The 26,208-nt window shown below is 48.2% G+C and overlaps 2 protein-coding genes and 1 long non-coding RNA gene across 18 annotated transcripts in view; 1 reads left to right on the plus strand and 2 right to left on the minus strand.

Moving 5' to 3' along the window:
• Window positions 1-799: 799 nt before the first annotated feature.
• On the minus strand, window positions 800-19,779 carry AFG3L2 (AFG3 like matrix AAA peptidase subunit 2). Of its 3 annotated transcripts, none has more exons than XM_055559161.1 (17): window positions 19,521-19,779; window positions 15,380-15,479; window positions 14,921-14,998; window positions 14,509-14,615; window positions 14,215-14,367; window positions 12,128-12,202; window positions 11,027-11,148; window positions 9,057-9,330; window positions 7,485-7,622; window positions 6,870-7,023; window positions 6,462-6,569; window positions 6,236-6,361; window positions 5,629-5,739; window positions 5,097-5,212; window positions 4,522-4,722; window positions 3,100-3,294; window positions 800-1,423 (listed from the first exon to the last, which is right to left on the minus strand). In XM_055559161.1, the coding sequence occupies exons 1-17, from the start codon at window positions 19,635-19,637 to the stop codon at window positions 1,184-1,186; spliced, it is 2,415 nt and encodes an 804-aa protein (XP_055415136.1). In that variant the 5' UTR covers window positions 19,638-19,779; the 3' UTR covers window positions 800-1,183. The 3 variants fall into 3 exon arrangements, with proteins under 3 accessions (XP_055415136.1, XP_055415135.1, XP_055415137.1); XM_055559160.1 differs by having other exon boundaries at window positions 11,027-11,151; XM_055559162.1 differs by lacking the exon at window positions 4,522-4,722 and having other exon boundaries at window positions 11,027-11,151.
• A 91-nt stretch (window positions 19,780-19,870) lies between these two features.
• Window positions 19,871-26,208, plus strand: part of PRELID3A (PRELI domain containing 3A) — a 48,909-nt gene continuing 42,571 nt past the window's right edge. For 7 of the 14 annotated variants that reach the window (XR_008706544.1, XM_055559177.1, XM_055559179.1 and 4 more), the window contains exon 1: window positions 19,875-20,027. The gene's annotated coding sequence lies outside the window, so the exon portion shown is untranslated. The other 7 variants (XM_055559172.1, XM_055559173.1, XM_055559169.1 and 4 more) reach the window with 6 other exon arrangements.
• Window positions 20,055-22,111, minus strand: LOC129635931 (uncharacterized). The gene is made up of 3 exons (XR_008706545.1): window positions 22,037-22,111; window positions 20,937-21,098; window positions 20,055-20,189 (listed from the first exon to the last, which is right to left on the minus strand). It is a non-coding gene; the product is annotated as an uncharacterized LOC129635931 (long non-coding RNA).

The following is a 26,208-nucleotide window of genomic DNA, read 5'->3' on the forward strand; positions in this document are numbered from 1 at the left end:
CCACTGGCCCCTCTACCCACAGGGCCCTCCCAGTCCACAGGCTCTGCTCAAGGAGCTCCTTGTCATCCCTGAGGGATAGGGGCTGTGGTCAGTACCCACAGCCCTGGCTCCCAGGATACTGCTGTGGCCTGGTGAGCCAGAGTCTTGGAGAACCATCTCAGGACAAGGGCCCGCCTGGGCCACCCCATTGGTCCAGTGCCCTCCAGGGATGCCTGAGTTCTGTGCGTGAGGTCGGACAAGTCAGCCCAACAATGCATTCCTCTGCATTAAGAACATACAACCAAGTCAGGACAGCATGAAAGGAAGCTGCTAAGAAGAATAAAAACCCAAAGATGTGGGGGGGTCTCCCAAGTCCAGAGAAGGCACTGGAGACCAACATCCTCCTGGGGTCCGCCTGGTTCTGACATCGGTTTGTGACCCTGCAGCCCTGATTTCTCTGGTGACGCAGCAGCATATCACCCCTTCTAACAGCAAAAGTGACCTCATGAAGACATAAGGCTCTCCAGCCCAGGGGCCATGCTGTCTCCGCTGTTCAGCCCGCTGTGGTGGTCACACGTCTACTGGAGACGCACACGGGGGACCGAGGCTGGGTCCTGACTGGCTGAGTGAGTGTGTGCCCTGATGCCATTGCACGGCTCACACCGAGTTAACCCTTCAGGGCGGACAGGTCGAGGCATCACTGAGAGTCTCGTCGGACTGGAAGAGAACCACCAGTCTGAGACTAAACGTGGATATCATTCAGTTCCTTTTCATTGTGTTTTCTGAAGGGATGTCTCCCAAGCAACACCAGTGACCCTCGTGTGTTCAGAAGGAAAAACGCAGCATTTACACTTTATTTGTGACATAAAGAAGCCGTATTTACACAATACATTCATATTTTTAAATATGTTACACAGCTCTCCTAGAAAACCACTCCATCACAGAACAGCAGCATGTAGCTTGGGTTCTGTCTTTAAAATATTAAATCAAGTAGGAATACTCTTTAATTTCATAGCCCATCACAGAGGGAGACTCTGAGGGAGGTGGGAGTGAAGGGCGGGTGATGGTGAGCACACCCCCATGTGAGGGCACAGGAGACTGGAAGCTGGGGACGCACTCCCACCCCTTTGACCTCCAAGGCCAAGGACGAAATACCCCTTCCCGCCATGCCCTTGGGGCGGCTCTAAGGATGCAGCACCAGGAGCTACGCAGGGCCGGCACCCTGGACCGGGCTGGTCACCTTCTCGCCCGTGGGCTCCTCTGAGCCCTCACGCTCCCTGTTCCAGTCCTTCAGGCCCTCGGGGAGTGAGGTGTCCTCGTCCAGGCTGCCAGTGCCTTCCACAAACTCCTCGTACGTAGACTTCTCCGCAAATGGCCTGGGGCCCAGAAGTTCCACCATGTCGTTCTTGTCTAACACTTCTTTTTCTAACAGCAGCAGAGCAACCTGGAACATGAACACCTGCAATTAAATACAGCTACCCAGCACCATCTCTCCAAGCTAACCTTTTATTTACAACCAACCCCCTTCCAAACCAGGGCTTTGAGAACTTCACTCTAACTTTTAATAAGAATATATCTTATTAAAATAGATCTTCACCCTAACTTTTAATAAGAAGTATAAAAATCCTGGAAAACACATGTCCCCAGGAACGGCAGGGTGGCATGCAATGTGGTGTGACTCTGTGCCCTGCTGGGGAGGTAGGGTGGGGAAAGAGCTCTGCACACATGTCGAGGAGGGACAACCCCGAGGAAGAGCAAGAAGTTGTCCCTGGGCTCCACCTACTTCCAAAGGAGGCAAGAGCTCCCGTGGCTCCCAGAGCAGAAGGAGCTCTCAGGAGGCTGCAGGAAGAAGTGGCACAAGTGGCAGGGGTGGGGACGAGGAAAGGACAGAAATGGAGAATTTCAAAGGGAGGCTGACGAAACAGAGACAAACACAAACATGCATCTCGAAGTTCTGGTCTCTGTGTGGCTGAACTGTAAATGTGACAGGACACACGGCCACAGAAAAAGGGGCCCCACCAACTACAAGAGGGGAGGTAAGAGATGGTGTCAGCGGGCAGGGAACAGCTCACATGAGAGCCTCTGTCACCAAGAAACGAAGCCAGTTAAACTGTAAATGGACCTTGTAATAGACTTGTTTCCTCAGGTGACTCCCAACTTGGAAACTCACCACATGTGTAGTTTATGTTAAATGCTGTTTTTAAAGATTCCAAACAATAAAGCAATTTTCTTCTGTTTTTAATTTTTTTTAAAACTTTATTATGGATCATTTCCGGAGAAGGCAATGGCACCCCACTCCAGTACTCTTGCCTGGAAAATCCCATGGATGGAGGAGCCTGGTAGGCTGCAGTCCATGGGGTCGCTAAGAGTCGGACACGACTGAGCGACTTCACTTTCTCTTTTCACTTTCATGCATTGGAGAAGGCAATGGCAACCCACTCCAGTGTTCTTGCCTGGAGAATCCCAGGGATGGGGAAGCCTGGTGGGCTGCCGTCTATGGGGTCACACAGAGTCAGACACGACTGAAGTGACTTAGCATAGCATAGCATAGCATGGATCATTTCAAATATGTACCAAAAATATATAGAAAAAAAGGATAACTAACCCCATGCAACCCCATGTAACCACTGTTCACGACCACTTTTGTTCCACCTGCTCCCTGGATTATTTTGGAGAAAATCCCAGATGTCCTGTCGTTTTATCCACATATGTTTGTCTCTAACTCTATGAGTCACATACTCTTCAACTCTCAATGCTGAGGACCCGGGTTTAGTCCCTGCTAGGCAACTAAGATCGCCTTTGCTCCAGAGGGGAAAAGCAATGGGGAACCCCAGCAGGCCTGCACCTGGAAGCACCTGGCAAGGTGAGTGCAGATTCAGCCATATGCCTGGTACTACAAGTAGACTTCATTAATCCTGCGCTCAAGTTCCCAGGAGCCAGGGGCCAAGATCACACCCGCCTCTGCTCCCCGTCATCCCCACCAATGGAACATCAGGACAGAGGGAGGAACCAGGATCAGCAGGCACAGGGGGAATGGCGGTGTCTGCAAACCAGCCAACCAATCACCCTCAACGGCCTCTGCAAACCATGCAGAGGAGTGTTCCCACAGTCGGCACCTACCTTCTCCACGTCAGCTTTCTTCTCTGTGAGGAGGGCCACTGTCCTCTTGTAAGCATCATTGATAAGGATTCGTACTTCATCATCTATGAGTCTGGCGGTGGCCTCGCTGTAAGGCTTCTCCAACACCATGTCCCCCTGACGTGGGAGGTCAAAGGAGATCTGCCCGACCTTCTCGTTCATGCCAAACTGAACAATCTGAAGAAGAAGGCGTGGCCAGTGGTGGGCATCCATTTCTGCTCACAGGCTCATGGGTTTTATAAAATGTCAACAAGGCAACATGGACACTGAATGCACACACTTCACTGCAGACTACTCTTCAACCCGGCAAAATGACATGACAGCCTTGAGTCGGCCAAGTAGACCAGGTGTTCTGCATAGACGGGGCAGTGGGGACAAGACCAGAAATGGGCAGACAATATGTACAACCAAGACAGGCAGCAAACAGGTGGGGACAGACCCCAGCAGTCACGAGACGTGCATGAGATCACTCTGCATAAGGGGAGGCAAGGAGGAGCCAGAGCCTGTGACAGACGGAAGCCACGACCTCGGGCACCCAGCGGCTCCTCCTGCATCACCTGGGCTGCTCCAGGAACCTGGGAGGGGTGCCTGCACTTTCCCTGCGTCCCCGGGGCCTGGCTGGGCTGTAGAGACCCCCACAGTAACCATACAGAACTCCAACTTAAGAAGAAATGTCTGGAAGTAAAATCCAAACTGACTAAAAAAGAGGAGGCGCAGGTAAGAGAGGGGAGCAGCAACAGCTCAGAAAGCAGGAAGCACATTTTTCAAAAGTTCATGAAAACCACAGAAAAAGATACTCTAAAACCATGAAACTAGAAACACTGTCTTAATCCACCTTCTTCCTAGAAGATCAGGAAAACAAACTTCATGCAGATAAGGAAAGTGGGATGTAGGGACGTCCACAAACAGATGAAAACTGTGACCCAACTTCAGAAAAGACTAACCAAAATCAGGACTGTGAGGAAAATATGAAATAACAACAGAAGTCAAGAGTCGGGAAAACTTAGATGAGGTGCTAGAACACAGGAAAAAAAAAAATCACAGTTGAGGAGTTCCCGAAGTCACTGACATCGAGCTCCGAGAGAGCACCCTGACTGTTTCTGGGAATGGAGGCAAATGGGGTGGGGTGGGTGCATGGGGTGACTGCTCCCAGCTTAGGGGGAGTCCACGTAGGGTCCTGCAGGTTTGAAACTAGACTTAAACTCTACAGACATGCTTCACACACTCTCAGTAAATCCAAAATACCGAGTGACCAAAATGTAAGTTTCTATTCCTAAGTTTTGATCACCTTAGACTGAACCTCTCTGAAGGAGGAACCCTTGCCTGGTCAGCCCAGGCCAGTGGAGCCTCGGGGTGCTCCGGAGCCTGCGCGGAGGCGAGGAGGCAGCCCATCTGTCCTCTCACCTGGGCGTAGGCACTCTGGGTCACTTTGCGCAAGTCGTCCTGGGCGCCAGTAGTGATCCTGCCAAAGAAGATCTCCTCGGACACGCGGCCGCCCAGGGTCATGCACATGCGGTCCAGGAGCTGCTCCCGGGTGTAGAGGTACTGCTCCCGGGGCAGGTACTGAGCGTAGCCCAGCCCTTTGCCTCGTGGGATGATGGACACCTGGCAAGGGAACAGCAGCACTGAGCACCCGGCTGCTGGAGCCGACAAACTCACCGGTGAGCAGAGCACCATGGCCGGGCAACCCCATGGCCTCAGCCAGGCAGCTGGTCTAGGAGAGCATTTCCTCTTGGGATAACCTCACCCCAAGTGACTCCTACATGGTGCTTCTGTCTCTTATGAAACCCATCCGCGAATGCCCAGGCCTGACAGGAGGGCCACTGCCGAGCAGGGTCCCCTGCCAACTTGACCCACTGGAGTGAATCCCTTCAGCTTCCAGACACTTTTCTTTCCAAACTTTGTAACTCATCCATGCATGATGCCTCCCCTCAGTGCCATTGTCAGATGTTCCCACTACATCCCCCCCAGCCACTCACCTTCAAAAGGGGGTCTGCGTGCTCCAGGTACCAACCGGCAACTGCGTGGCCTGCCTCGTGGTATGCCACTGTCTTCTTCTCCTCGGGCTGTAGGACCTGCGTTTTCTTCTCTAAGCCTGACATACAGAACAGAAAATAAAGCCTGCTGTTTTAGCGACAACGACATCAAGAGAGGCTCACACACCACCACTCAGAGCCTCACAAAGAACACACATCACAGGTCTTCCCAGTCTAACTGGTTTTACAGCTGTTTATCCATCACCTATGTCTTGCTCAGAGCATGTTAGACTCACGCGATGAAATTTTTGGAAAACAGGGAGGCTACAAGTGCTTTTTAAAAGAAAACAACTAGACTGCTATAATTGAGGGGAAGACCTCTTCCCGCCTGCAGCCTGTCTCAGACCCATCTGACAAGGAAGCCTCTGTGCAGACACTCTAAGCTGCCCGCGAGCTCCAGGCCTGGGTGGACATACTCCCTGGCTTCAGAGTCACACTGTCAGCCCTTGGATGTGCGGTCTACCAGCTGCCTTACCGCCAATCACTCGTTCAATTGCTTGTTCAAAGTGTTTCTGGTTTATGGAATCTGAAAGGTGTCTCGCAGCGATCAAAGCAGCTTCGTTGCATACGTTGGCAACATCGGCTCCTGTGAAAGAACACAGCAGCTTTCCATCAGATACACCCGAGCTCACTGGCCACAGTTTTGAAGAGGGACCAGACCAGGTTCCCACCACCAGCAGGTTCCAGCGCCCAGGCCTGCCCAGCACAACTGGCCCCTCAAGCACACTGCAAGGACCAGGAGTGGACAGACACCCATGGGCAGTAATCTATCTCCACAGACCACATGATGAAAGCAAACTAAGACTGTGCTTTAAAATGCCCACCAATTAATGCTTAGTTCTCTGTAAATTAACTTAGAAAAAGTATATGGCAACACAAATTAGCCATAACACAATGTATGTGCTCAACAAAAAATTTTAAGCAGGCCCCTGGAACTCTGAGGCACCTGTGCCCGTGAATACACTCTTCTCAGGCTGCAGGTGGTCCCTCCTGCTTCATGTTGAATGTGCAAGGATGGACAGAGGGAACGAGAAAGGAAGGGTCACGTCCTGTAGACAGAACCGAGGGTTGAGCTCACCCACCTGAAAACCCCGGGGTCAAGGATGCAAGCTTCCTTGCCAGCTTCTCCTTTTCCAGGGTGCTATCCAGCTTCAGAGGTCGGAGGTGAACTTTGAAAATAGAGGCTCTTCCTTTAATGTCCGGCGGTCCTTGAGAAATTATTTTTAAGGAAGAAAAAATCATAATGCAACAGCTGCAACGTCTCCTCGTGAGAACTGGCCTGAATCCAGGGCAAGAAAGCCATCTCACCAATGAAGATCTGCCTGTCGAAGCGGCCTGGCCTCATCAGAGCTGGGTCTAGGATATCCGGTCGGTTGGTGCCCGCCAAGATGACCACATTGGTTGTTGTGTTAAATCCTGGAGACAGACAAAGGCATCATTGCTGTTACATGCTGTGAGGAGGAAGATAACGTGTCCCTGTCAAGAATGTATGAGCACCAGATACACCACTGCTTTTTTCCCATTATCTAGTGGTTTTTTAAGTCACAAGTTTAAATGATTTTTCCTACTATTCATTTTGCCCTTAACATCATACCTAACACCTAAAGATTTAATGATCAACTACTTGAAGACAAATTACCAGCACAGGACTCTCACTTTGGACACAGGAAGAACAACTGGAAAGTACAGGATAGACACAGGTGATGGAGCACTCACCGTCCATCTCCACAAGCAGCTGGTTGAGCGTGTTCTCCTGCTCACTCTGCCCGCCGAAGTTGCCCCTGCCTCTCTTCCTTCCCACTGCATCTATTTCATCGATGAAGAGGATGCAAGGGGCATTCTTCCGAGCAAGGGCGAATAAGTCACGGACCTGGATGAAAACGCAAGCACTGGGGTCACTTAACAAGTGAGTAGTATTATCCTAATAAAAACAGACACCAAGCTTCCTGCCCCCAGGAAGACCATCTGTGTACAGCACTGCACAGCACAGATGTTAAAAGGTGCAAGCAGCAAAGAAGTCATGTGGCAAATAGTGTGAAACCGATATAAGGTGAGCAAGTATTTCTAAAATCTCATCAATTACTGTTGTGTAAGAAGCACAAACACCAACAAACTGATGCTACACACCTCTGTCCTACTCAGAGGCAACAGGGTAGAGCTGTAGACTTTATAACACTCACTCACAGACCCAGCCATGCAGGCACACAGCAAAGGCATGACCCCTCAAGCCCACCCAGCTACTGCCCCAAGGTGGGCGGTACCCCATTGTGGCAGGGGTCCTGTGCCCACTTTCAGACCTGCTGAGTTAACACAGCGAAAGGTGAGACTTACTCTAGCTGGGCCCACACCAACAAACATCTCCAAGAACTCAGACCCGCTAACGGTGATGAAAGGGACATTGGCTTCTCCAGCCGTAGCCTTAGCCAGCAATGTCTTCCCAGTGCCTGGAGGACCAGTGAGAATGGCACCCTTCAGATAAAAAAGGAAAAGTATACTGAACTACAATTTCAGAAAAATAAACTGCATACCCATAAATAATTTCAAGGTATAATCTGTTTATAAACTTTAGTGACATATCCTAAATATTTCTTCAACATGTAAACAAAGATAAAATGCTTTTATTAATAAAAAGAGAAAGGAAAAGATTATTAGAGACTACTTTGTTTTAAAAAACCTGGCAAGAATGTGAAATACTTCCCTTACTTTTTAAGATTTTTAGTGTTGCTTTTTAGACCTAACAGTATATAAAGGGTGACTTAAGCTGGGAATCTAGCAATACTAAAAAACCACCTGAGGTTAACTTCATATATTATACTTCCAGTTTCATTTTGCTTATTTTCTTTCCTTTAAAATTTCACAAATGAAGTAAATATCTAATAACCAATGATGAACTTAAAAAGAAAAATATGTGTTTGCTCAAACACTGTTAACTACTTAAGTCGTGGAGATACTTAAGTATGATGTGAACACATACTTCAGAGAAAGCAATAGCACCCCACTCCAGTACTCTTGCCTGGAAAATCCCATGGATGGAGGAGCCTGACAGGCTGCAGTCCATGGGGTCACTAAGAGTCAGACTCGACTGAGCGACTTCACTTTCACTTTTCACTTTCATGCATTGGAGAAGGAAATGGCAACCCACTCCAGTATTCTTGCCTGGAGAATCCCAGGGATGGGGGAGCCTGGTGGGCTGCTGTCTATGGGGTCGCACAGAGTCGGACACGACTGCAGCGACTTAGCAGCAGCAGCAGCAGAACACATACTTAATTAAGTACAACAAATTATAAAACTGTAAAATGTAACTTTTCATCCATGAAGGCAGGACATGAAATCAAGGAAGTGATGATTCCCTTTAGAAAAGACTCCCTCATGTAACTTTATTAACGAGTTTTTTAGAACCTTAAAGATTTTCTCTTCATTACTTAATGCCTGAGCCTGGTCCTGGGAGCAGAGATGGGCAAGGCTGCCCGAGTCCGGCAGTAGGTGGTGGTGGAAGAGGGCATGCTCGCCTGGAATGTAAGTGCCAGACCAGGCAGACCATCCACTCAAGCTGCTGGGGGAGGGACGGCAGGGCCAGAGCAGAGGCAGCCTGCCCGGGACTACAGTGCTGAGATAGGGCGTCCAAATCACACTGCGGAGAGAAAGTAGCACAACAAGGGGAGGGGAAACACACCTTTGGGGGAAGAGACAAACTATTTTCAAGGAGACACATTCACAAGGGACAGTCGACTGAAAAGACTCAGGAGTTAAACAGAGACCAGCAAGTTACAATAGAGGAAGGAGAGAAGAGCAGCTACTGTGGAAGTAATCAAACTTCATAAAATTATAACCTCAGAGATCAAGAAACACTTCAAAGGATTTAGGGTTATTAAGCTGAAAACTGACTTCTGAATGTTCATTTACCTTTGGGATTTTTGCTCCCAGGTCTTGATACTGCTTTGGATTTTTTAGGAAATTCACAAATTCCATGATCTCCAGCTTGGCCTCCTCACAGCCGGCCACGTCTTTAAACTTCACGTCAATCTCATCCTTGAGGACCTTGGCGGTGGTCTCTCCAACACTGAAGAGTCCGCCCATGCCCCGGCCTGTGCGGCCGATGCCGGCTGGGCCCCTCCGGATGGTGTAGAGCAAGAAGGCGATGATGAGCACGGTGGGCAGCATGCTCAGGAGGAAGGAGCTGCAGACACATGACAGCGAGAGCTCAGAGGGTGCCCGCTCAGACCGCCCTGCCAGATACCTGCCTCGGCAGAACATGCACACGCTCTACCTGGGCAGCCAGGTACCCCAACACCTCACCTGAGGCACAAGGAGAATCTATGTGCATCAGTGTCACTGAAGCAGACGCTCAGAGAGTAAGACCAAAGGAAGACCTGCTCCTAATGCATACCCTCTCCAGGGCTGCGTCACTCCCACCCGAGAACCAGCACACACACAGGCTAGACCTGTGACCTACAGTCACTACATAGGAGTTTCAAAGAAATTCGTTTACTTAATAATTTTAATACAATTCTGGTATTAGCCTGGGTAGACATTCCAGTCCTGTTACTGGAATGGATCAACTATTTCTGAAGGGATGTCTTCTAAATATCTAATCTGTGCGAAGGCAGCGGTGGGGAGTGCTGTCTCCCCAGCATGGTGGGGTGGCTTGTGCAGGCTCCCACAGGCCCAGGGGCAGGGTGCCCACCAACCCTCACCCACTCTGGGGAGTGGCTCAGAGATGATTTACAGTCTCTGCCTTCTGTTTGTCGTAAGTTAATTTCCACGAAACTGTGGACATAGATGTATACTGGTAACATAAAGCAATTTAGTTTAACTTAACCTACGAAATTTAGGTCAAAACCTGGCACATAGTTTAGGTAAAAAAAATGAAACGAATAAAATAAGAATTAGCTTTCTAATTTTTCATCTATTACAAAACTGTAAAGGCTGCTACAGCAGGCAGCAAGAGCCATGAACAATTTACCTTTGGTTTACTTCTAGACAAAAAAAAAACCAATGCACTGGCAATAAAGGTTTAAAGAACATGTAATAAGACTCTGCATAAAGTTTCAGCACCAGCTTGTAAAGTTAAGGAACTGTATGTTAACCTCAGGGACTGAGGGACATATCACCCCAACATATCACCCCAAAGTATGAAACAACTTTGATAGCTGGCGGGACCTAAGTACCGCAGGGAGATTGTAGGGCTACACAAACCATGACTCAACAGAGTCCCCAGAGCTGAGTAAGACCATCAGCTCCGTTAACATGCTGTTTTACATGTAGAAGAAAATCAAGCTTTATTTCTATTTTCACTCCCAAACTCTTAATCAAGGTATGCATTCTGCATTTAATGCAAATGAGTCACCACCTTGAGATCCACCTGGGCATCTTTGGGCAGAACTCAAAGGCCATACGTTCCCAAGTAAAACCAAAGACAGGCAACCCTTGAAATCAATGAGCCCTTCCTCAAGGCCCAGAGCTGGTCTTTCTAAAGACAAAAAACCTCTAAGGGAAGAAGCAGCTCTGACCAAAGAGGAAGAAGCATTACTTAAAAATCCTGGAAATTCTGTGAAATATAAAATACATAAAGGACAGTTAAAAGGTGGGCATGCCGCTCTTTAACACAAAGGGGCTTTTTATGCTACAATCCTACTCAAGGTCAGTGTATTGGACATGGAACCCACACCACTGCTTAATCAAGAAATATCAACATGCAAAAAACCAACCAGTCTCTAGCAAAATCTAGTAAGTTACTGATGGCTGCAAAGAACTCAGGCCAGATTGAGAGGCCTGATGAGAATAAAGTGCGATGTGCCGCCCCCTGGTGACAGAATACACCGTTAAGCCCCGGGCGCAAAGGCAGCCTCCCAAGTCCACTGCCCAAGGCTCACCCGTCACTCTCGGCGATGTAGACCACAGGGACCCGGTTCTCTCCTTCTATGCCTAGTTCCTGCTGCAGAGTCTCCAGGTTCCGCTCAAAGGTGTCCACACTGCCAATATTGAACCAGACGTACTGCTGTAAAGACAGCAAAGTAAAATGTCCTAATTTTGTTAGGGGAACGAAGAGGAAACAAAGGGTTTAACTTTCTAATAATTTTTCAGAAATACTGCAAATTTACAAACTAAAAAACCCAACGAGATTAAGATTAACGCAAGACTGGTTTAACAACCAGTCTTTAACAACCAGAGTGACTAAGCTTTACTCAGTGAGAACCCTTGGCCAATAAGCATTTCTACAGTTCCAGTACTCCTCTATGGTCCTAATACTATAAACTCAGAAAAACAAAAACTCCACTTGAAAAGACAACCCTTTTCATAAACAAACAAGCGTCCTTTCTCCAGGACTTATCAGCTGTCTGGTCCCACACCAGGGTGCAGCTGCGATGATACTCCTCAGTGTCAGGATGGGCTCCGGCCCTGGGTGAGCTAGAAGATCGCAGGATGCCCAGGACTGGGGGTGGGCCTGGGGCTCTGGCCCGGGAGGGCTGGGAATCACCTGTTCCCTACCAATAATCCCCTCAACTCAACCTGGTGTCTCTGGAACAGAGCTCAGACTGGTTGGACAAGAAATATAAATATTTTTAAACAATAAGAACAGAAATAGAAATTAATATCACAAAACAGTTGGGAGAGATATGAGCAGAACACTTCTTAAACTGATTTGACAAAAGCTGTCTCAAGACATAAGCAGTTCGGATTTTACCATTTTTTTTCTTAACCAACTGTTCTCAGTCTTGAAAAATCATAGATACTGGAATACTGAAAACCAGGTTTTACTCATTGGTTCCTAAATGTACAGCCAATGTGATCACCAAACCCAAAACACTGACCCAAGGGTTTGCACGTGTGATGGACACAAGGGTCACACTGTCACTGTTAGTGCAGATCAAAGCTGCTCTGACACAGCCAGTGTGAGGGAACGCTGGTTTTTCAGTTTTAATTATAAGAACTTAATTGACAGCTAGTTCACATCACTTAATAACATCACTTACTCCATCAACAGGAGTTTTTCCTGGTGTAAAAGTCACTCGAACAAATCGCTTGTTGACAACTTCCAGTCTGTCTACCTGGAATTTTAAAGAAATATTCAAACATAAACTTACAGAAAGACTAGAGACATTCTTCTAAGCTCATCTAAAATGCATATATTTCAGACACACAAAGAAAAATGATGAATAATGTAAAGACACCCTGTGTTTTCCCCTCCAGCTTGAGAAACAAAACATCACAAAGCCCAGTCGTGTCCCACACCCAGGGGTGGCCGCTGCGCACTGGTGCTGGCCACCCCAAAGCACGGCCTGGTCGTGGGCCACAAAGACCTAACCCTAAACAGACATTCACATCTGCCTGTTTTTAAACTTTACAAATGGTCTCGTCTGGCATGTGTTTTTCTACAACTTTTTCTTCTATCACTGTATTTGTAAGGCCTTTCCTTGCTGACATGTCAGTTCTGCACAGACCCCATTTTATAAGCACACCCCAAGTTATTTATGCGTTCTGTTCAAAGACCTTTAGACTATTCCCAACACTCCCCCAATACCAAAAATGCTACTGTGGACGCTGCTACGCATCATGCCTGGGCCTGTCTCTCGGAACTCCCTGGGATACGCGCCTGCGGTGAACACAGCTGGCTGGGCTGTAGGGCACAACTGCCCTCAGCTCTGCTGGACGCTGCACACTACTCTCCAACTCATGCTCCTGCCAAACGTTCTCTAAAACGCTCCCACTGCGCTATGTCCTCACTTGCCGTTACAAAACTTCCTAAATTTTGCCCCTCTGAGGTTTGAGATGGCTTGACTTTGTTTCCCCGGACCCTCCTAATTCTATGGACTCTTTGGTCACTTGCACACCTCATCCCGACGCCTCGGGCTGCTGGGAGCTGAGTGCCTTTGGTGGGTGCCTGCTCCCTGCTGCCGTCAAGTCCGCTCTGGCAGGGAGTTTGGAAGGTATCAGCCCAGGATGTAAAGTGAGGGAGCCTGGGAGACCCCAGGAAGAGCCAGAACAGGGGCACGCTGTCTGGAAAGCACTGACTAGAGGACCTTGTCCCCCATAAACCTGCTGGGTCAACAAAAGACCAACTGCAGAGAGCCAGCGGGTCAGGAGGAGATGTGATGACAGAGAACCCCCCTTGGGGCCTGTCCCCACACTCAGAGGATAGAAGTCACTGCTCAGAGTGCAGGTTCTCTACGACACCTGGGAATTACAAACCTGGGAGCCTCACTTTCATGAGCAAGATACCTGCTTCAAAATCTGAAAGATTGTTTCCATTCTGTCTGTCCTCACCTTACTGGACAATCTTTAAAAATAATTTTAGATTCTTTGTATTTTTTAAGTATTAATATCCTTATTTTATTCATTTCATGGATTAATGAGAGGTTAAGTCATTTCCCCAAGGCTCAGAGTTCGTCAAATCCTGCTTCTCTCACTATCACTTTGTTTCTTCACTTCTAAGATGGACATTTTCCATATTTTAACCTCTCAGACATGGAATGTACATGACAGCTGACAAGATGTCAAAGTGTCCCTGGCAGTCCACTCAATCCAAGTAACGTGTAAAATAACATGTGCCTTATAGCCCATTGCATCTTAAATGAGCCACAACAGGATCTAACTGGCAAAGACCCAGCCCAGAGGCAAAGCTCCTGCCTGGGGCCTCACTCAGAGCCCGTCCACTCTCGCAGTAAAACCTGATTCACTTATTCACCCACTTCCAGGAGTGCAGGAGGTCACAGCGGTGATGCCGTGCTAGAACCTAGAGGGGCTGGCCAGGGAGGGAAGAGAGGCAGCTGATGGCGGAAGGGAGAGAACCGAGTAGACCGGGTGCCAGAGCAGATCAGAAGCAGTGGCTCCAGAACTAGGCTCTCCAGGGAAAGCGATACAGGGGGGTCATGGTCAATGTGGAAACTGCTGGGTCAAAACTCACAGGTTTCTTGGCTGCTATACTTTCCAGCATTAGAAACATACAATATGGGACTTGATGACGAACAAGCCTGGCAACGTGCTGGCTGTTTATCACTTTATTGGCCTAACCTGAACTCACCCTTTGATCCCTGCTGCCTGTGGCCCACACGATACTTACAACTCCTTTGGAAAGATAGTTGTTAGCAAAGTCCTTCCACGTGATTTCTCTCCCGGAGCTCTTGAACAGGAAGTAAAACAGGAATCCTCCCCAAAACAGGGCGGTCCAGAGAAAGTACATCCTGAATTCCTTATCATCCCATGGGATGTCACCCTGAGTGAGGAAGCAGATATTTGTATGAAGGGTGAGACAAGACAACGCAGTCTCTGCTGTGCAGTGTGTGAACCCTCCCAGGGCCGTGAGCACCACTCAGCCTTTCCGGGGGTGGGCAGGGGCCAAAGCCACGAACCGAACCTTCTGGAACCTGGACCACCAGTGAGAGTCATCTTTCTTGCCGCCTCGTTTTCCACCGCCACCAACTCCTCCTCCAGAAGGACGTGGGGCAGCAGATGGCTTGGGTTCTGTTCACAGACAGAGAGTGTGTCCACAGCAGCATCTGAATCTCTCAATAATGTTTCCGTTAATGTCGTTTAATGAACTCTTTGCAAAATGCATTGTGGCAATTGATGAGTTACTAAACATAGTGCTGTGAGGAAGCCTGAGACTAAGATAGAGGGGGGAGCCCCCAGGAACACTCCAGGCACTTCACACACAGGGGGCTCAGAACTGACTTAAGCTAAGATGTTCCTTGTTCAGTGACAACTATCAGCAACATCATAAACCAGGGGAAAACAGTAAGTTCAAACATAGTCTTTTGAAACAGTACCTTTTTTTTCTCCTATAACTTCTTTAGGTTCACTAGCTTTTTTTCCATTTTTTCCATTGGGAAAGTATTTTTCAAATCCTGTTAGAAAAGGAAAAAAAATTATCTTCAAACTAAAATTCATCAAGTTTTGTGTACGTATGTTCTTTGTTTTTAAAGCAGCTGATTCATGAAAAAGAATAAGCTAGAAGTATAGGATTGCTTGTGCAGGAGTAAATCACAGTCTAGATGGTACAGTCACAACCTTGAGGGGTCCAAGAAGTCTTGCTGGCCTGCCCAGGTCATTACTGACAAAGGTGCCACATGTGAAGGCGACATAATGTCATAGCTTTGATCACATGAGAGGGAGGAGGTGGGGTGGTTAGGAATCAACTGAAACCACACCTCTTCACCTGCCCTGCTGAGGCCAAGAGTGAGTCTGTGTAAGAATGTCCCTCGTCACAGTCACATGTGAGTGCTTACCTTTTGGAGGCCGAGAACAGAGTCTCTGATAAGCAGCAATCACATCTGTCAGAAGGGAATTCCTGCTGGTTTTCGCCTGAGTCGTGCAATATCGATAAAGCTGCAAGACAACAGAGAGAAGCATGAAGGTCACATCAAGGTGAGTCTAAAGCAAGCTTCATTTTACCCTTCAAACAGGTGATTATGGACTAGCACAGAACGGCCCCCCTTGAAGGGAGCACGAGGGCTGTCCGGCCCTGGGCCGCTCCAATCCAGTGAGAACTAGGAGACACACACTTCACCCAGAAGACAGTACCTCCAACCTAGGCACCTAATTAAGAGCTGCAGCCTTACCAACACATTGGCTCAGGCTTTGTTTCCTTGATGTGTAGCATTCAAAAGGCAAAATGCCATGAATATCTGCCACCCCACCTGCAGGGTTGATCACACTGCAAGGTCATTTATCTGACATTACAGAACAATGCTGTTTGTGAGCACAATACTAACTTTACCTGGGCTCAAAGACAAGGAAGCCATGGTCCAATGTCTGATAGTCCTTAAATTAGCAGCATTTGCTGAAGCTATTTGATACACTGTCATCCTGCTAAGTCCCTTTACAGATACATCTCTGCTTTAAGTAACATATTTCCTAAAAACTGTAAATACTGCCTAGATATGAGTAAGTGAAAGTCGCTCAGTCATGTCTGACTCTCTGCGACTCCATAGGCTGTCCACGGAATTCTCCAGATCAGAATATTGGAGTGGGTAGCCTTTCCCTTCTCCAGGGGATCCCCCCAGCCCAGGGATCAAACCCAGGTCTCTCGCATTGCATGCGGATTCTTTACCAGCTGAGCCACAAGGGAAGCCCTGCCTAGGTTTATTTGAGTATAATGTAAACAAATTGAACAAGCTCCTTATTAAATGTTTAGATGTAGAGACACTGAAGGGGATATAGCTGAATCTGACAGTTAAGTTCAAGTGATCCTATCCTTTGGCAAAGTGAAAAGTTCACACCACCATTTTTTTGGAGGACAAGCTTTTACATACAGGTGAGAGTGTTTAAAGTGAAGCTTATGTGCATTAGACCCATCCTCATTTGCCTCCTTTATGGTCTCATGAGAAAAATAAAATATCACAAAACCATACAAAAATCACTTCACACCCGATAGTGTGGCTATAATTTAAAAAAAAAAAAAAAAGAGAGAGAGACAATATCAAGTGCCAGTGAGGATGGGCAGAAATTGGAGCCCTCATGCACTGCTTAGGGGACGGGCACAGCCGCTTTGGAAAAGTTTGGCATTCTCCAAAATGGTAAATGACGAGTTAAGTTACCACATGATCCAGCAAATTCACTCCTACTCAAGGAAATGAAAATATGTCCACTCAAAATCTTGAATGTTTATAGTATCATTTTTCATAATGGCCCCAAAATGTAAACAACCCAATGTCCATCAATTGATGATGAACAGAGAAAATGTGGTATATGCACACAACGGAATTTTATTCAGCCATAAAAAAGGAATGAAGTAGATAGATGGTAGCATCAAATCTTGAAAACATCATGCTAAGTTAAAAAAACCAGACACAAAAGATCATGTATTACATGATTCCATATTTATGAAACGTCTGAAACAGGCCAATGATAGAGGCTATAGGTCAGCAGTTGCCTGGGCTGGAGGAATAGTTGGGGAGAAACAGAGAGTGACCACTAACAGTCATAGGGCTTCTTCTAAATGTTCTGGCAACAGATAGTGAGTGATGGTTGCACCGCCTTGTGAATATATGAGAAGCCACAGAACAGTACCCTTTAAAATGGTGGATTTTATGATATCTGAATTAGAAAATGTCAATTAAAAAAGAATGAGCTGACTTAACTCCAAATCAACACACAATTACTTGCAAAGTAGGACAGAAACACTGACACTGTTCTTGGTTGACAGCAATGCTGGTCTGAGAACCTGGAGCTTCTGTAGTGTTGGGCCCTCCCTGATGGGTGAGAATACTTGGCCTAAGAGATAACCATTGATAATGGATAAGAGTGTGTTGTATGTGAATAAATATTTCCCAATGCCAAATCCATTAAGGGTGTGGATTGAAATGACCTGATATCCATGCTGGACAGGCCAACAAGTCAGAGCTTCTGCTCCAGGCCTGGTACTGCCAAGCAGCGGGGAGTCCACCAGGGAACCAGAAGCAGTGCTGCCCAGAAGAAACTCAGAAAAGACAGAAAGGTACCATACATGCAACGATACAAACCCTTCAGTATAAAGGTGGAGAGGTGGTACAGAGAAGGAAGGGGTCACGTGCAAGGGAGCCAGGGACGTCACAGGGAAGTGACACCTAGCCTGGGACTTGAAGGACCCAGAGTTCATCAGGCAAATGGTGTTGTTGCTGCTGCTGCTGCTAAGTCACTTCAGTCGTGTCCGACTGTGTGTGACCCCATAGACGGCAGCCCACCAGGCTCCCCCATCCCTGGGATTCTCCAGGCAAGAACACTGGAGTGGGTTGTCATTTCCTTCTCCAATGCATGAAAGTGAAAAGTGAAAGGGAAGTCACTCAGTCGTGTCCGACGCTCAGCGACCCCATGGACTGCAGCCTTCCAGGCTCCTCCATCCATGGGATTTTCCAGGCAAGAGTACTGGAGTGGGATGCCATTGCCTTCTCCGGCAAATGGTGTTATAACTTTCAATTTTGGTAAAGCTGGAAATCTGATTTTTTGCATGATGATCTTCAATACATCTCATGATATTGGGGGCCTCAAAGTCACACATCTACAATGGGAGAAGATGAGTGCCCCAGGATACTACTGTGAGAATCAAAAGTAATAAGACATAAAAAAGCACTTTTAAAACTGTGTGGCAATACTCACATTGAAATTACTTCCAATTATTCTGAAAGCCACTTAAGAGTAAGCAGCTTTCAGAATATTACTATGATCATACTAAGTAAGTCTTTGTGTGACAATGAAGTACAGAACTGGGTACACAGTATAAACAAATATTATTAGTTTGCTGAATAATAAGCTCCCTTTAGCATCTTTTCAAATTGTGTTGAGCAGGGATACCTCTAGCAATAACCTCTGACTGCATTTAATGATAAGATTATTTTCCACAAAAGAACCATCGATGAATTTTTTTCCCTATTTAATCTAAGCCCATTCAAATAGTACATATAAAAGACATGAATTTGCAAAACTTAAGTATAGAGCACCTCACTTAGAAAATTAGGTTTTATGTTTGATGATGTATTTTTCAGTTGTGAAACATCAGTTTTAATCATTTGAGGATTATACCTGAGAACACACACAGAAATCTTTTTCCCCAGAACCTCATTATGAGAACAGACTTTTAACAGATGCACAAACCTAGAGGAAAATCCAGAGTAATGCTCCAGCGTCCCCACCCAGATCTCCAGGGCAGGACCAGGGAATGTGTGTCATGCACCTTCACAAGCAGGCTTCCTCACACCTCGGCATTCGAGGTTCACTCACAAGCAAGGCCTTTTAGAGAAGACTCCTGACAAAAACCCTGCAAACTCACAGGGCAGATCCCTACCTGCCTGTTACCGGTCTGAGTCCAATACTCACAAGAGGCAAGAGAGGGAGGGATTCGAGCAAGTAAGACAAGGAAACGGATGCAATGCCAGAAACCGGAAAAAAGACCTCGTGCAGGGCCATTCCGAGCAGGAGACGAAGACCGACAGCCGGGCAAGGAAGGGGGCTCCGAGAACACATCAGGAACGCCCTTTCCATGGAGATCTGAGAACACCTCCTGGGCTGACCCTCGAGCTCGCCCACCACCGCCGGGGCTTCGTGCGCGCTCAATCTGCGCCGGGAGGGTCCGCCGTGGGCACAGCCAACTTCGGCTCCAGGATCCCGGCCCTGACCGCGACAGAGCACCGCCCCTCGGGGGTTAGGGTGGGGGACACCGTTAACGACTCCATCTACAAGTGCCGTGTCCGCCAGGCAGCGACAGCCCCACCCCCGAGCCCGCGACGCCGGCTCCCACCCAGGGCTCTCCGCTCCGTAGGCCTCCCGGGCGCAGGGTAGATCCGCCGCCCCCAAACCCGTCTCCACGCTCCCCGGGGACCCACACCGAGAACAGGGCCCTTGACCTTGACGCCCGGTGCCGGGCCGGAAGCGGGCCGGGGGTGCCGGACTCACCGTCCGCAGGTAGAGCCGTTCGGTGGAGCCCGTGCGGCCGCCAGGCAAGAGCATCGGGGGCATCCCGCGGGGCCGGCAGGCGCCCCGGCCCCATAGCAGCAAGCAGCGGTGCGCCATGGCCGCCGGCGCGCCGCTCAGGCCGGGAGCGGACGCGGGGGCGGCACCGGACTGCCAAGAGGACCGGGAACGGAGGCCACGGGACAGCTCACCCCCGACCCCACGCTCCTCTGCGTCTTCTCACGCCTCGCCCCGCCCCAGCGCGCTGACGTCAGCCGCACGGCGGCGTGCCCTCGGGCCCCACGCCCCGGCCCCGCCTCCGGAGCGTCCCCAGTCAGGACCGGAGGCGGGGCCGAGGGGGGACACGTTCTCAGGAGGGGGCGGGGCCGGGTCGGGCGCTAGCCGAGGCGCTGCACCTGTTGGTGCGCCCCGCCTACGCTGCTGAGGCCCCGCGGAGTGGATCTTTCCCTCAGGCAGAGGCTATCTTCGACTCTTCGGACGCCTCTCTCGGTAGGTCCCTCGTCACATACTTTTTGTTGAGCGTCTGTTCTGTGGGGCCTTGTCAGTGGCGGTGCCGTCAGGAACCCGGCCGACGGCAGGTGAAGCGGCGCGGCGGTCAGTCTCCCACAGTGAGGGGAACTTGTGCGCCCGGGCGAGGTAGGCCCACGGGGCCTGAGGGGAAGAAGTGAGGAAAGAGGCTTGAGAGACTGTGGCGGGTCAAGTCGTGAGGGCCCTGCTGGGGGGAGCGGGGACGCGGGCGCGTTCTTTCCCAGATGGGTTTGAGCAGGCAAGCGTGACCGCGACTGAGGTGTAGGCAGCACGGGCTTTCCTCAGCGGCCGAAGAGCAGGGAAGCGGGAGCTAAGTTCAGGGTTGAGTCTCGCCGCCTGGCCGCGGCCCCGGAGGCTGGGTCGTTTCCTCACGGAGAGAATTCAGAGGCTGCGGGGCGGGAGCGGGGGGGCCGTCCCAAGTTTCTCCCCGCGAGTCGGTAACGTGGGCGGGACGGCGGGGAAGAGGGGTAGCTAACGGGCGGGACTCGGGGGACTCCTCTGGATCTTCCGGCCGCCGCCTCCTCAGGGGGCAGCGAGTTTTGTTCGTCGTTTGGTCTTTCGAGTCTGTCTTGGTGGCCGGCGCGGGACGGGCAATGCCCGGGTGCGGTGGTGATTCTACTGTAACGAGGGCTTAACTAGCAGAAGGTTACTTTCCGACACGGAGGTTCCCGCCCTTGTCTGTCTCATCAAGAACCCCGTGGTCACAGGATGTAAGGTCTCCTGTCACGTGGCCCACACCCCCTTCTCTGCTCATTCTGCCTGCTCTAACATTCATTGCTCCCCTCAAGGAGTCTGGATCCTTAGAATCTTTTAAGGGTCGGAGGTCCACCTTCTGTAGCTGCTTCAAGCCGAGTCAGGGCTTGTCCCTACCTGTGGGGTCCAGACCACCTTGCTGTCAGAGGTAGGGGCCTCCAGGACACGGATGGAGCGCAGGGAATAGGAAGCTGCAGCTCAGTCCAGGTGATGATGGTTGTCTCCATCTTCATGTGGGCCAGGTTGAAATCCCTGGCATACCTTCACCTGCAGGTAAAACTTGTAATCGGGAAAAAACAAACTTAACAAGCAGGTTTAGAAGGCAGGGGCCAAAATTCAGCAAAAGTACTGTTGGGAACAGAGGTCCAAATAGGGGTAGGACCAGGGGTATGTATTAACAGTACCCCTCTGACTGTGGTCCATATGGAGTCTGCACTGCGGTTACCCTTTCCAAAATTGTGTAGCTGTTGAGCCTGCTTTCTATACGTTTTGGGTATCTTCCACCTGGCCAGTGGTGATGATGTAGGTGCAACGTGGTTTTATGGTTTGTTGCAAATACCCTTCCCTGCTCTGCTAGGAGATAGCCCAAGGCCAGTCTTCTACATTGGCTAGGGATTAAGGGAGATCAAACCAGTCCATCCTAATGGAAATCAGTGTTGAATATTCATTGGAAGGACTGATGCTGAAGCTCAAACTCCAGTACTTTGGCCACTTGATGTGAAGAACTGACTCATTTGAAAAGGCCCTGATGCTGGGAAAGACTGAAGGCGGGAGGAGAAGGGGGTGACAGAGGATGAGATGGTTGGATGGCATCACCAACTCGACAGACATGAGTTAGAGTAAACTCCAGGAATTGGTGATGCACAGGGAGGCCCAGCGTGCTGCAGTCCATGGGGTCGCAAAGAGTCAGGCATGACTGACCTGAACTGAAGGGAGGTTGAGAGTCTGGAGAGTACATTCCTCGTGCTCCTGGTTGGGGTAGAGTAATTCCCTACTTATGAAGCCTTGCCTTGTGGTAGGCAAAATCTCCCTGTGGGGCCACTAGACGAACAGCAGTTACACTGCCTGCCAAGAGAGGCCAGCCACACACTTGAGCCAGGGGCAGGGAATGAAGACATATACTGGTGTCCCTCCAGGGGCTAAAAAGGCGAATGTGCAGGATACCATGGTTAATCATCTGTGTATGCATTGGTAGCCACCGCTCAGAGGGGACTCACATGAATGGGACCCTGCAGCCTTCCTTTTGGGTTTCTGAGGTTAGTGTAAAACTAACCTGTCCTGAAGCACATAGCCACATCTGGGTTCTGTTTACCTGAAGAAGCTGGCTATGCCAGGTGAGGGTGGAGTCTGCTGAGTAGGTGCAGCTGGGGCCTTGATTTGCTTCGGATCCCCACCTCTAACAACTGGGTCTTATCTGGGAGGAAGAGATTCCTCTTCAAGCAAGGCAGTTATGTTACATTCTGTGAATGAAGGAGGTAGAGTGCCCCCTTTCCAGTTTCAAAAATGGGTGTAGGTCGTGCACTACCAGGATCCCAGATGTATACAATGGGTGGAATTCTGGTCCCATCTATCTCTGTTGAGATCACTTTAGGTGTCCCTCTTTTGCATTTGTATATTTGAACCGACCTTCAACATATGCATCATGTCCTATCCCTAAAGATGACCACCAGATCTTGAAGTCTTGAAAGTTGGATCCCTGTGGGTTTTCAGAAAAGGCTGGGTACTTTTCCAGTCAAGTTAGTGCAGAGATGACTGAGGACAGGTTAAAGCATGTCCAGTTGACCATGGAGTGAAGCCCTTCTATGCGTGGTTCCCAAGACTAGTTGGACTGGTTAAGGATGTATAAAGAAGTGTTGGCTGAGGCTGAGTATAAGATGGGTCACCCCAGGGCCTCATGAGGGTTGTTGTGGCAGATACAACAGTTATTAAGACTTTCATTTTTTTCCTATGGTGAAGGATATTTGTACTATGGAGTTGCTCTTCCATCCCCCTTGTGTGGATATGCATAGAAGGGAGACAAATATTAGGGTGAATAATGGTTTTGGAGTGGCAGCAGTGAGCTTTCAGTGAATAGTCTTTAACTTGAGTTGAAATAAGTAAGAGAATAATAGCAAAAATGACAACTAGGAGTCCAACTCACCAACTCATTTTACTTACCTGCCAACAATGTCTGTCCTTTAAGTATATATATTCAACTTGTTGATTTGTAATTTTTAAAAAACTTTATATATTTATTTATGGCTTCTCTGGGTCTTTGTTACTTTGCCTGGACCTTTTTTAAGTTGTGGTGAGCGGGGCTACTCTTTGTTGCAGTGCGTGGGCTTCTCATTGCAGTGGCTTCTCTTGTAGTGGAGCACAGGCTCTAGGCATGCACACTGCAGTAGTTGTGGATTGCAGGCTCTACAGCATGGGCTCCGTAGTTGTAGCACACGGACATAGTTGCTCCACAGCTTGTGGAATCTTCCTTTACCATGTCTCATGCATTGACAGGAGGATTCTTATCAACTGCGCCACCAAGGAAGTCCCTACTTGTTGATTTTTAAATAGGAACCTCAGGCCTTCAGTGGGCTCACAGGTCCACTTGGGGGTGTCTTCCTTTTCATTGCTGGAGTCCTGTGTGGACTCGAGGAACTGGCTTGATTTGGAACAGGTGAATGCAGTTGTTGATCCCATGTAATTTTACTGCCATGGGGTGTTGAGAGTGTTCCCAGGTGGTACTAGTGGTAAAGAACCCACCTGCCAGTGCAGGAGACATAAGAGACTCAAGTTCAATCTCTGAACTGAGGAGATCCCTTGGAGGAGGGGATGGCAACCCACTCCAGTACTCTTGCCTCAAGGATCCCCATGGACAGAGGAGCATGGTGGGCTACAGTCCATAGGGTCGCATAGAGTTGGACATGACTGAAGTGATTTAGCATGCACACATACAGGGGTGCTGAGAAGAACTTAGTAAGGGCCCTTCCACTTGGGCAGTAATTGATCAGAGGGAGACCCTTCTCTCCATGTTTTTAGGAAGACAAAATCACCCAGCTAAACCTGAAGGGAGTCAGTTTCTTGATTGGGGGCCAGAAAAACCTGATTTCCGTATTCTGAAATTGCCTTTTGGGCTGTATTGTTCAGTCATTCAGTTGTGTCTGATTCTTTGTGACCCCCATGGACTGAAGCATGTCAGGCTTCCCTGTCCTTTACTATCTCCTAGAGTTTGCTCAAATTCATGTCATTGAGTGTGTGATACCATCCAACCATCTCATACTCTGTCACCCTCTTCTCCTCCCACCCTCAATCCTTCCAGCATCAGAGTCTTTTCCAATGAGTTGGCTCTTTGCATCAGGTGGCCAGAATATTAGAGCTTCAGCTTCAGAGTCAGTCCTTCTGGTGAATATTCAGGGTTGATTTCCTTTAGGATTGACTGGTTGATGATCTTGTTGTCCAAGGGACTCTCAAGAGTCTTTTCCAGCACCACAGTTCAAAAGCATCAATCTTTAGCATTCAGCCTTCTTTATGGTCCAGCTCTCACATCCATTCATGACTCCTGGGAAAACCATAGCTTTGACTATATGAACCTTTGCCAGCTCAGTAATGTCTCTGCTTTTTAATATGCTGTCTAAGTTTTTCATAGCATTTCTTCCAAGGAGCAAGTGTCTTTTAATTTCATGGCTGCAGTCACCATCTGCAGTGATTTTGGAGCCCAAGAAAATAAAGTCTGCCACTGTTTCCATTGATTCCGCATTTATTTGCTATGAAGTGATGGGGCTGGATGCCATGATCTTTGTTTTTTGAATGTCGAGCTTTAAGCCAGCTTTTTCACTCTCTCCTTTCACTTTCATCAAGAGGCTCTTTAGTTCCTCTTCACTTTCTGCCATAAGGGTGGTGTCATCTGTGTATCTGAGGTTATTGATATATCTTCCTACAATCTTGATTCTAGCTTGTGCTTCATCCAGTCTGGCATTTTGCATGATGTACTCTGCATATAAGTTAAATAAGCAGGGTGACAATATACAGTGTTGACGTACTCCATTCCCAATTTGGAACCAGTCCGTTGTTCCATGTCCAGGTCTAACTTGCTTCTTGACCTGCATACAGATTTCTCATGAGGCAGGTAAAGTGGTCTGGTATTCCCATCTCTTTAAAAATTTCCCACAGTTGGTTGTGATCCACACAGTCATAGGCTCTAGTGTAGTCAATAAAGCAGTAGTAGATGTTTTTCTGGAATTCTCTGGCTTTTTCTGTGATCCAATGGATGTTGGCACTTTGATCTCTGGTTCTTTTGCCTTTTCTAAATCCAGCTTGAACATCTGGAAATTCTCAGTTCACGTACTGTTGAAGCCTAGCTTGTAGAATTTTTCTTTTATTAATTTTTTTAATTGAAGGATAATTGCTTTACAGAATTTTGTTGTTTTCTGTCAAACCTCAACATGAATCAGTCATCTGTACACATATATTCCCTCCCCTTTGAAACTCCCTCCCATCTCCTGCCCCATCCCACCGTTCTAGATTGATACAGAGTCCCTGTTTGAGTTTCCTGAGCCATACAGCAAATTCCCAGTTTGCTATCTGTTTTACATATGGTAATATAAGTTTCCATGTTACTCTTTGCATACATTTTACCCTCTCCTCCTCTCTCGCCATGTCCATAAGTCTGTTCTCTCTGTCTGTTTCTCCATTGCTGCCTGTTCTCTATGTCTGTTTCTCCATTGCTGCCCTGTAAGTTCTTCAGTATCATTCTTCTAGATTCCATATATGCATTAGAATATGATATTTATATTTCTCTTTCGATTCACTTAACTCTGTATAATAGGTTCTAGGTTCATTCACCTCATCAGAACTGACTGACGTTCCTTTTTATGGCTGAGTAATATTCCATTGTGTATATGTACCACAACTTCTTTATCCATTCATCTGTCAGTGGACATCTAGGTTGCTTCCATGTTCTAGTTATTGTAAACAGTGCTGCAGTGAACAATGGGATACATATGTCTTTTTCCATTTTGGTTTTCTCAGGATATATGCCTAGGAGTGGGATTGCTGGGTCATATGGTGGTTTTATTCCTAGTTTTTTAAGGAATCTCCATACTCTCTTCCATAGTGGCTGTATCAATTTACATTCCCACCAACAGTGCAAGAGCATTCCCTTTTCTCCTCACCCTCTCCAGCATTTATTGTTGGTAGACATTTTGATGATGGCCATTATGACCGGTGTGAGGTGATATCTCATTGTAGTTTTGATTTGCATTTCTCAAATAATGAGCAATGTTGAACATCTTTTCATGTGTTTGTTAGCTATCTGTATGTCTTTGGAGAAATGTCTCTTTAGGCCTTTTTCCCACTTTTTGTTTGGGTTGTTTGTTTTTCTGGCTTTGAGTTGTATGAGCTGCTTGTATATTTTAGA

The sequence above is a fragment of the Bubalus kerabau genome, chromosome 21, assembly GCF_029407905.1.
Source record: "Bubalus kerabau isolate K-KA32 ecotype Philippines breed swamp buffalo chromosome 21, PCC_UOA_SB_1v2, whole genome shotgun sequence".
NCBI lineage: Eukaryota > Metazoa > Chordata > Mammalia > Artiodactyla > Bovidae > Bubalus > Bubalus kerabau.

What these genes read in the sequence shown, in the direction of transcription:
- AFG3L2 (XM_055559160.1), bottom strand. Translation starts at nt 19,637, where the DNA reads ATGGCGCACCGCTGCTTGCTGCTATGGGGCCGGGGCGCCTGCCGGCCC. An exon ending in GCTGCTTGTGGAGATGGACG is followed by an intron (nt 6,570 to 6,869) that starts GTGAGTGCTCCA and finishes GTCTGTCTCCAG; the next exon opens with GATTTAACACAACAACCAAT. An exon ending in ACGCAGACCCCCTTTTGAAG is followed by an intron (nt 4,723 to 5,096) that starts GTGAGTGGCTGG and finishes TTCCCTTGCCAG; the next exon opens with GTGTCCATCATCCCACGAGG.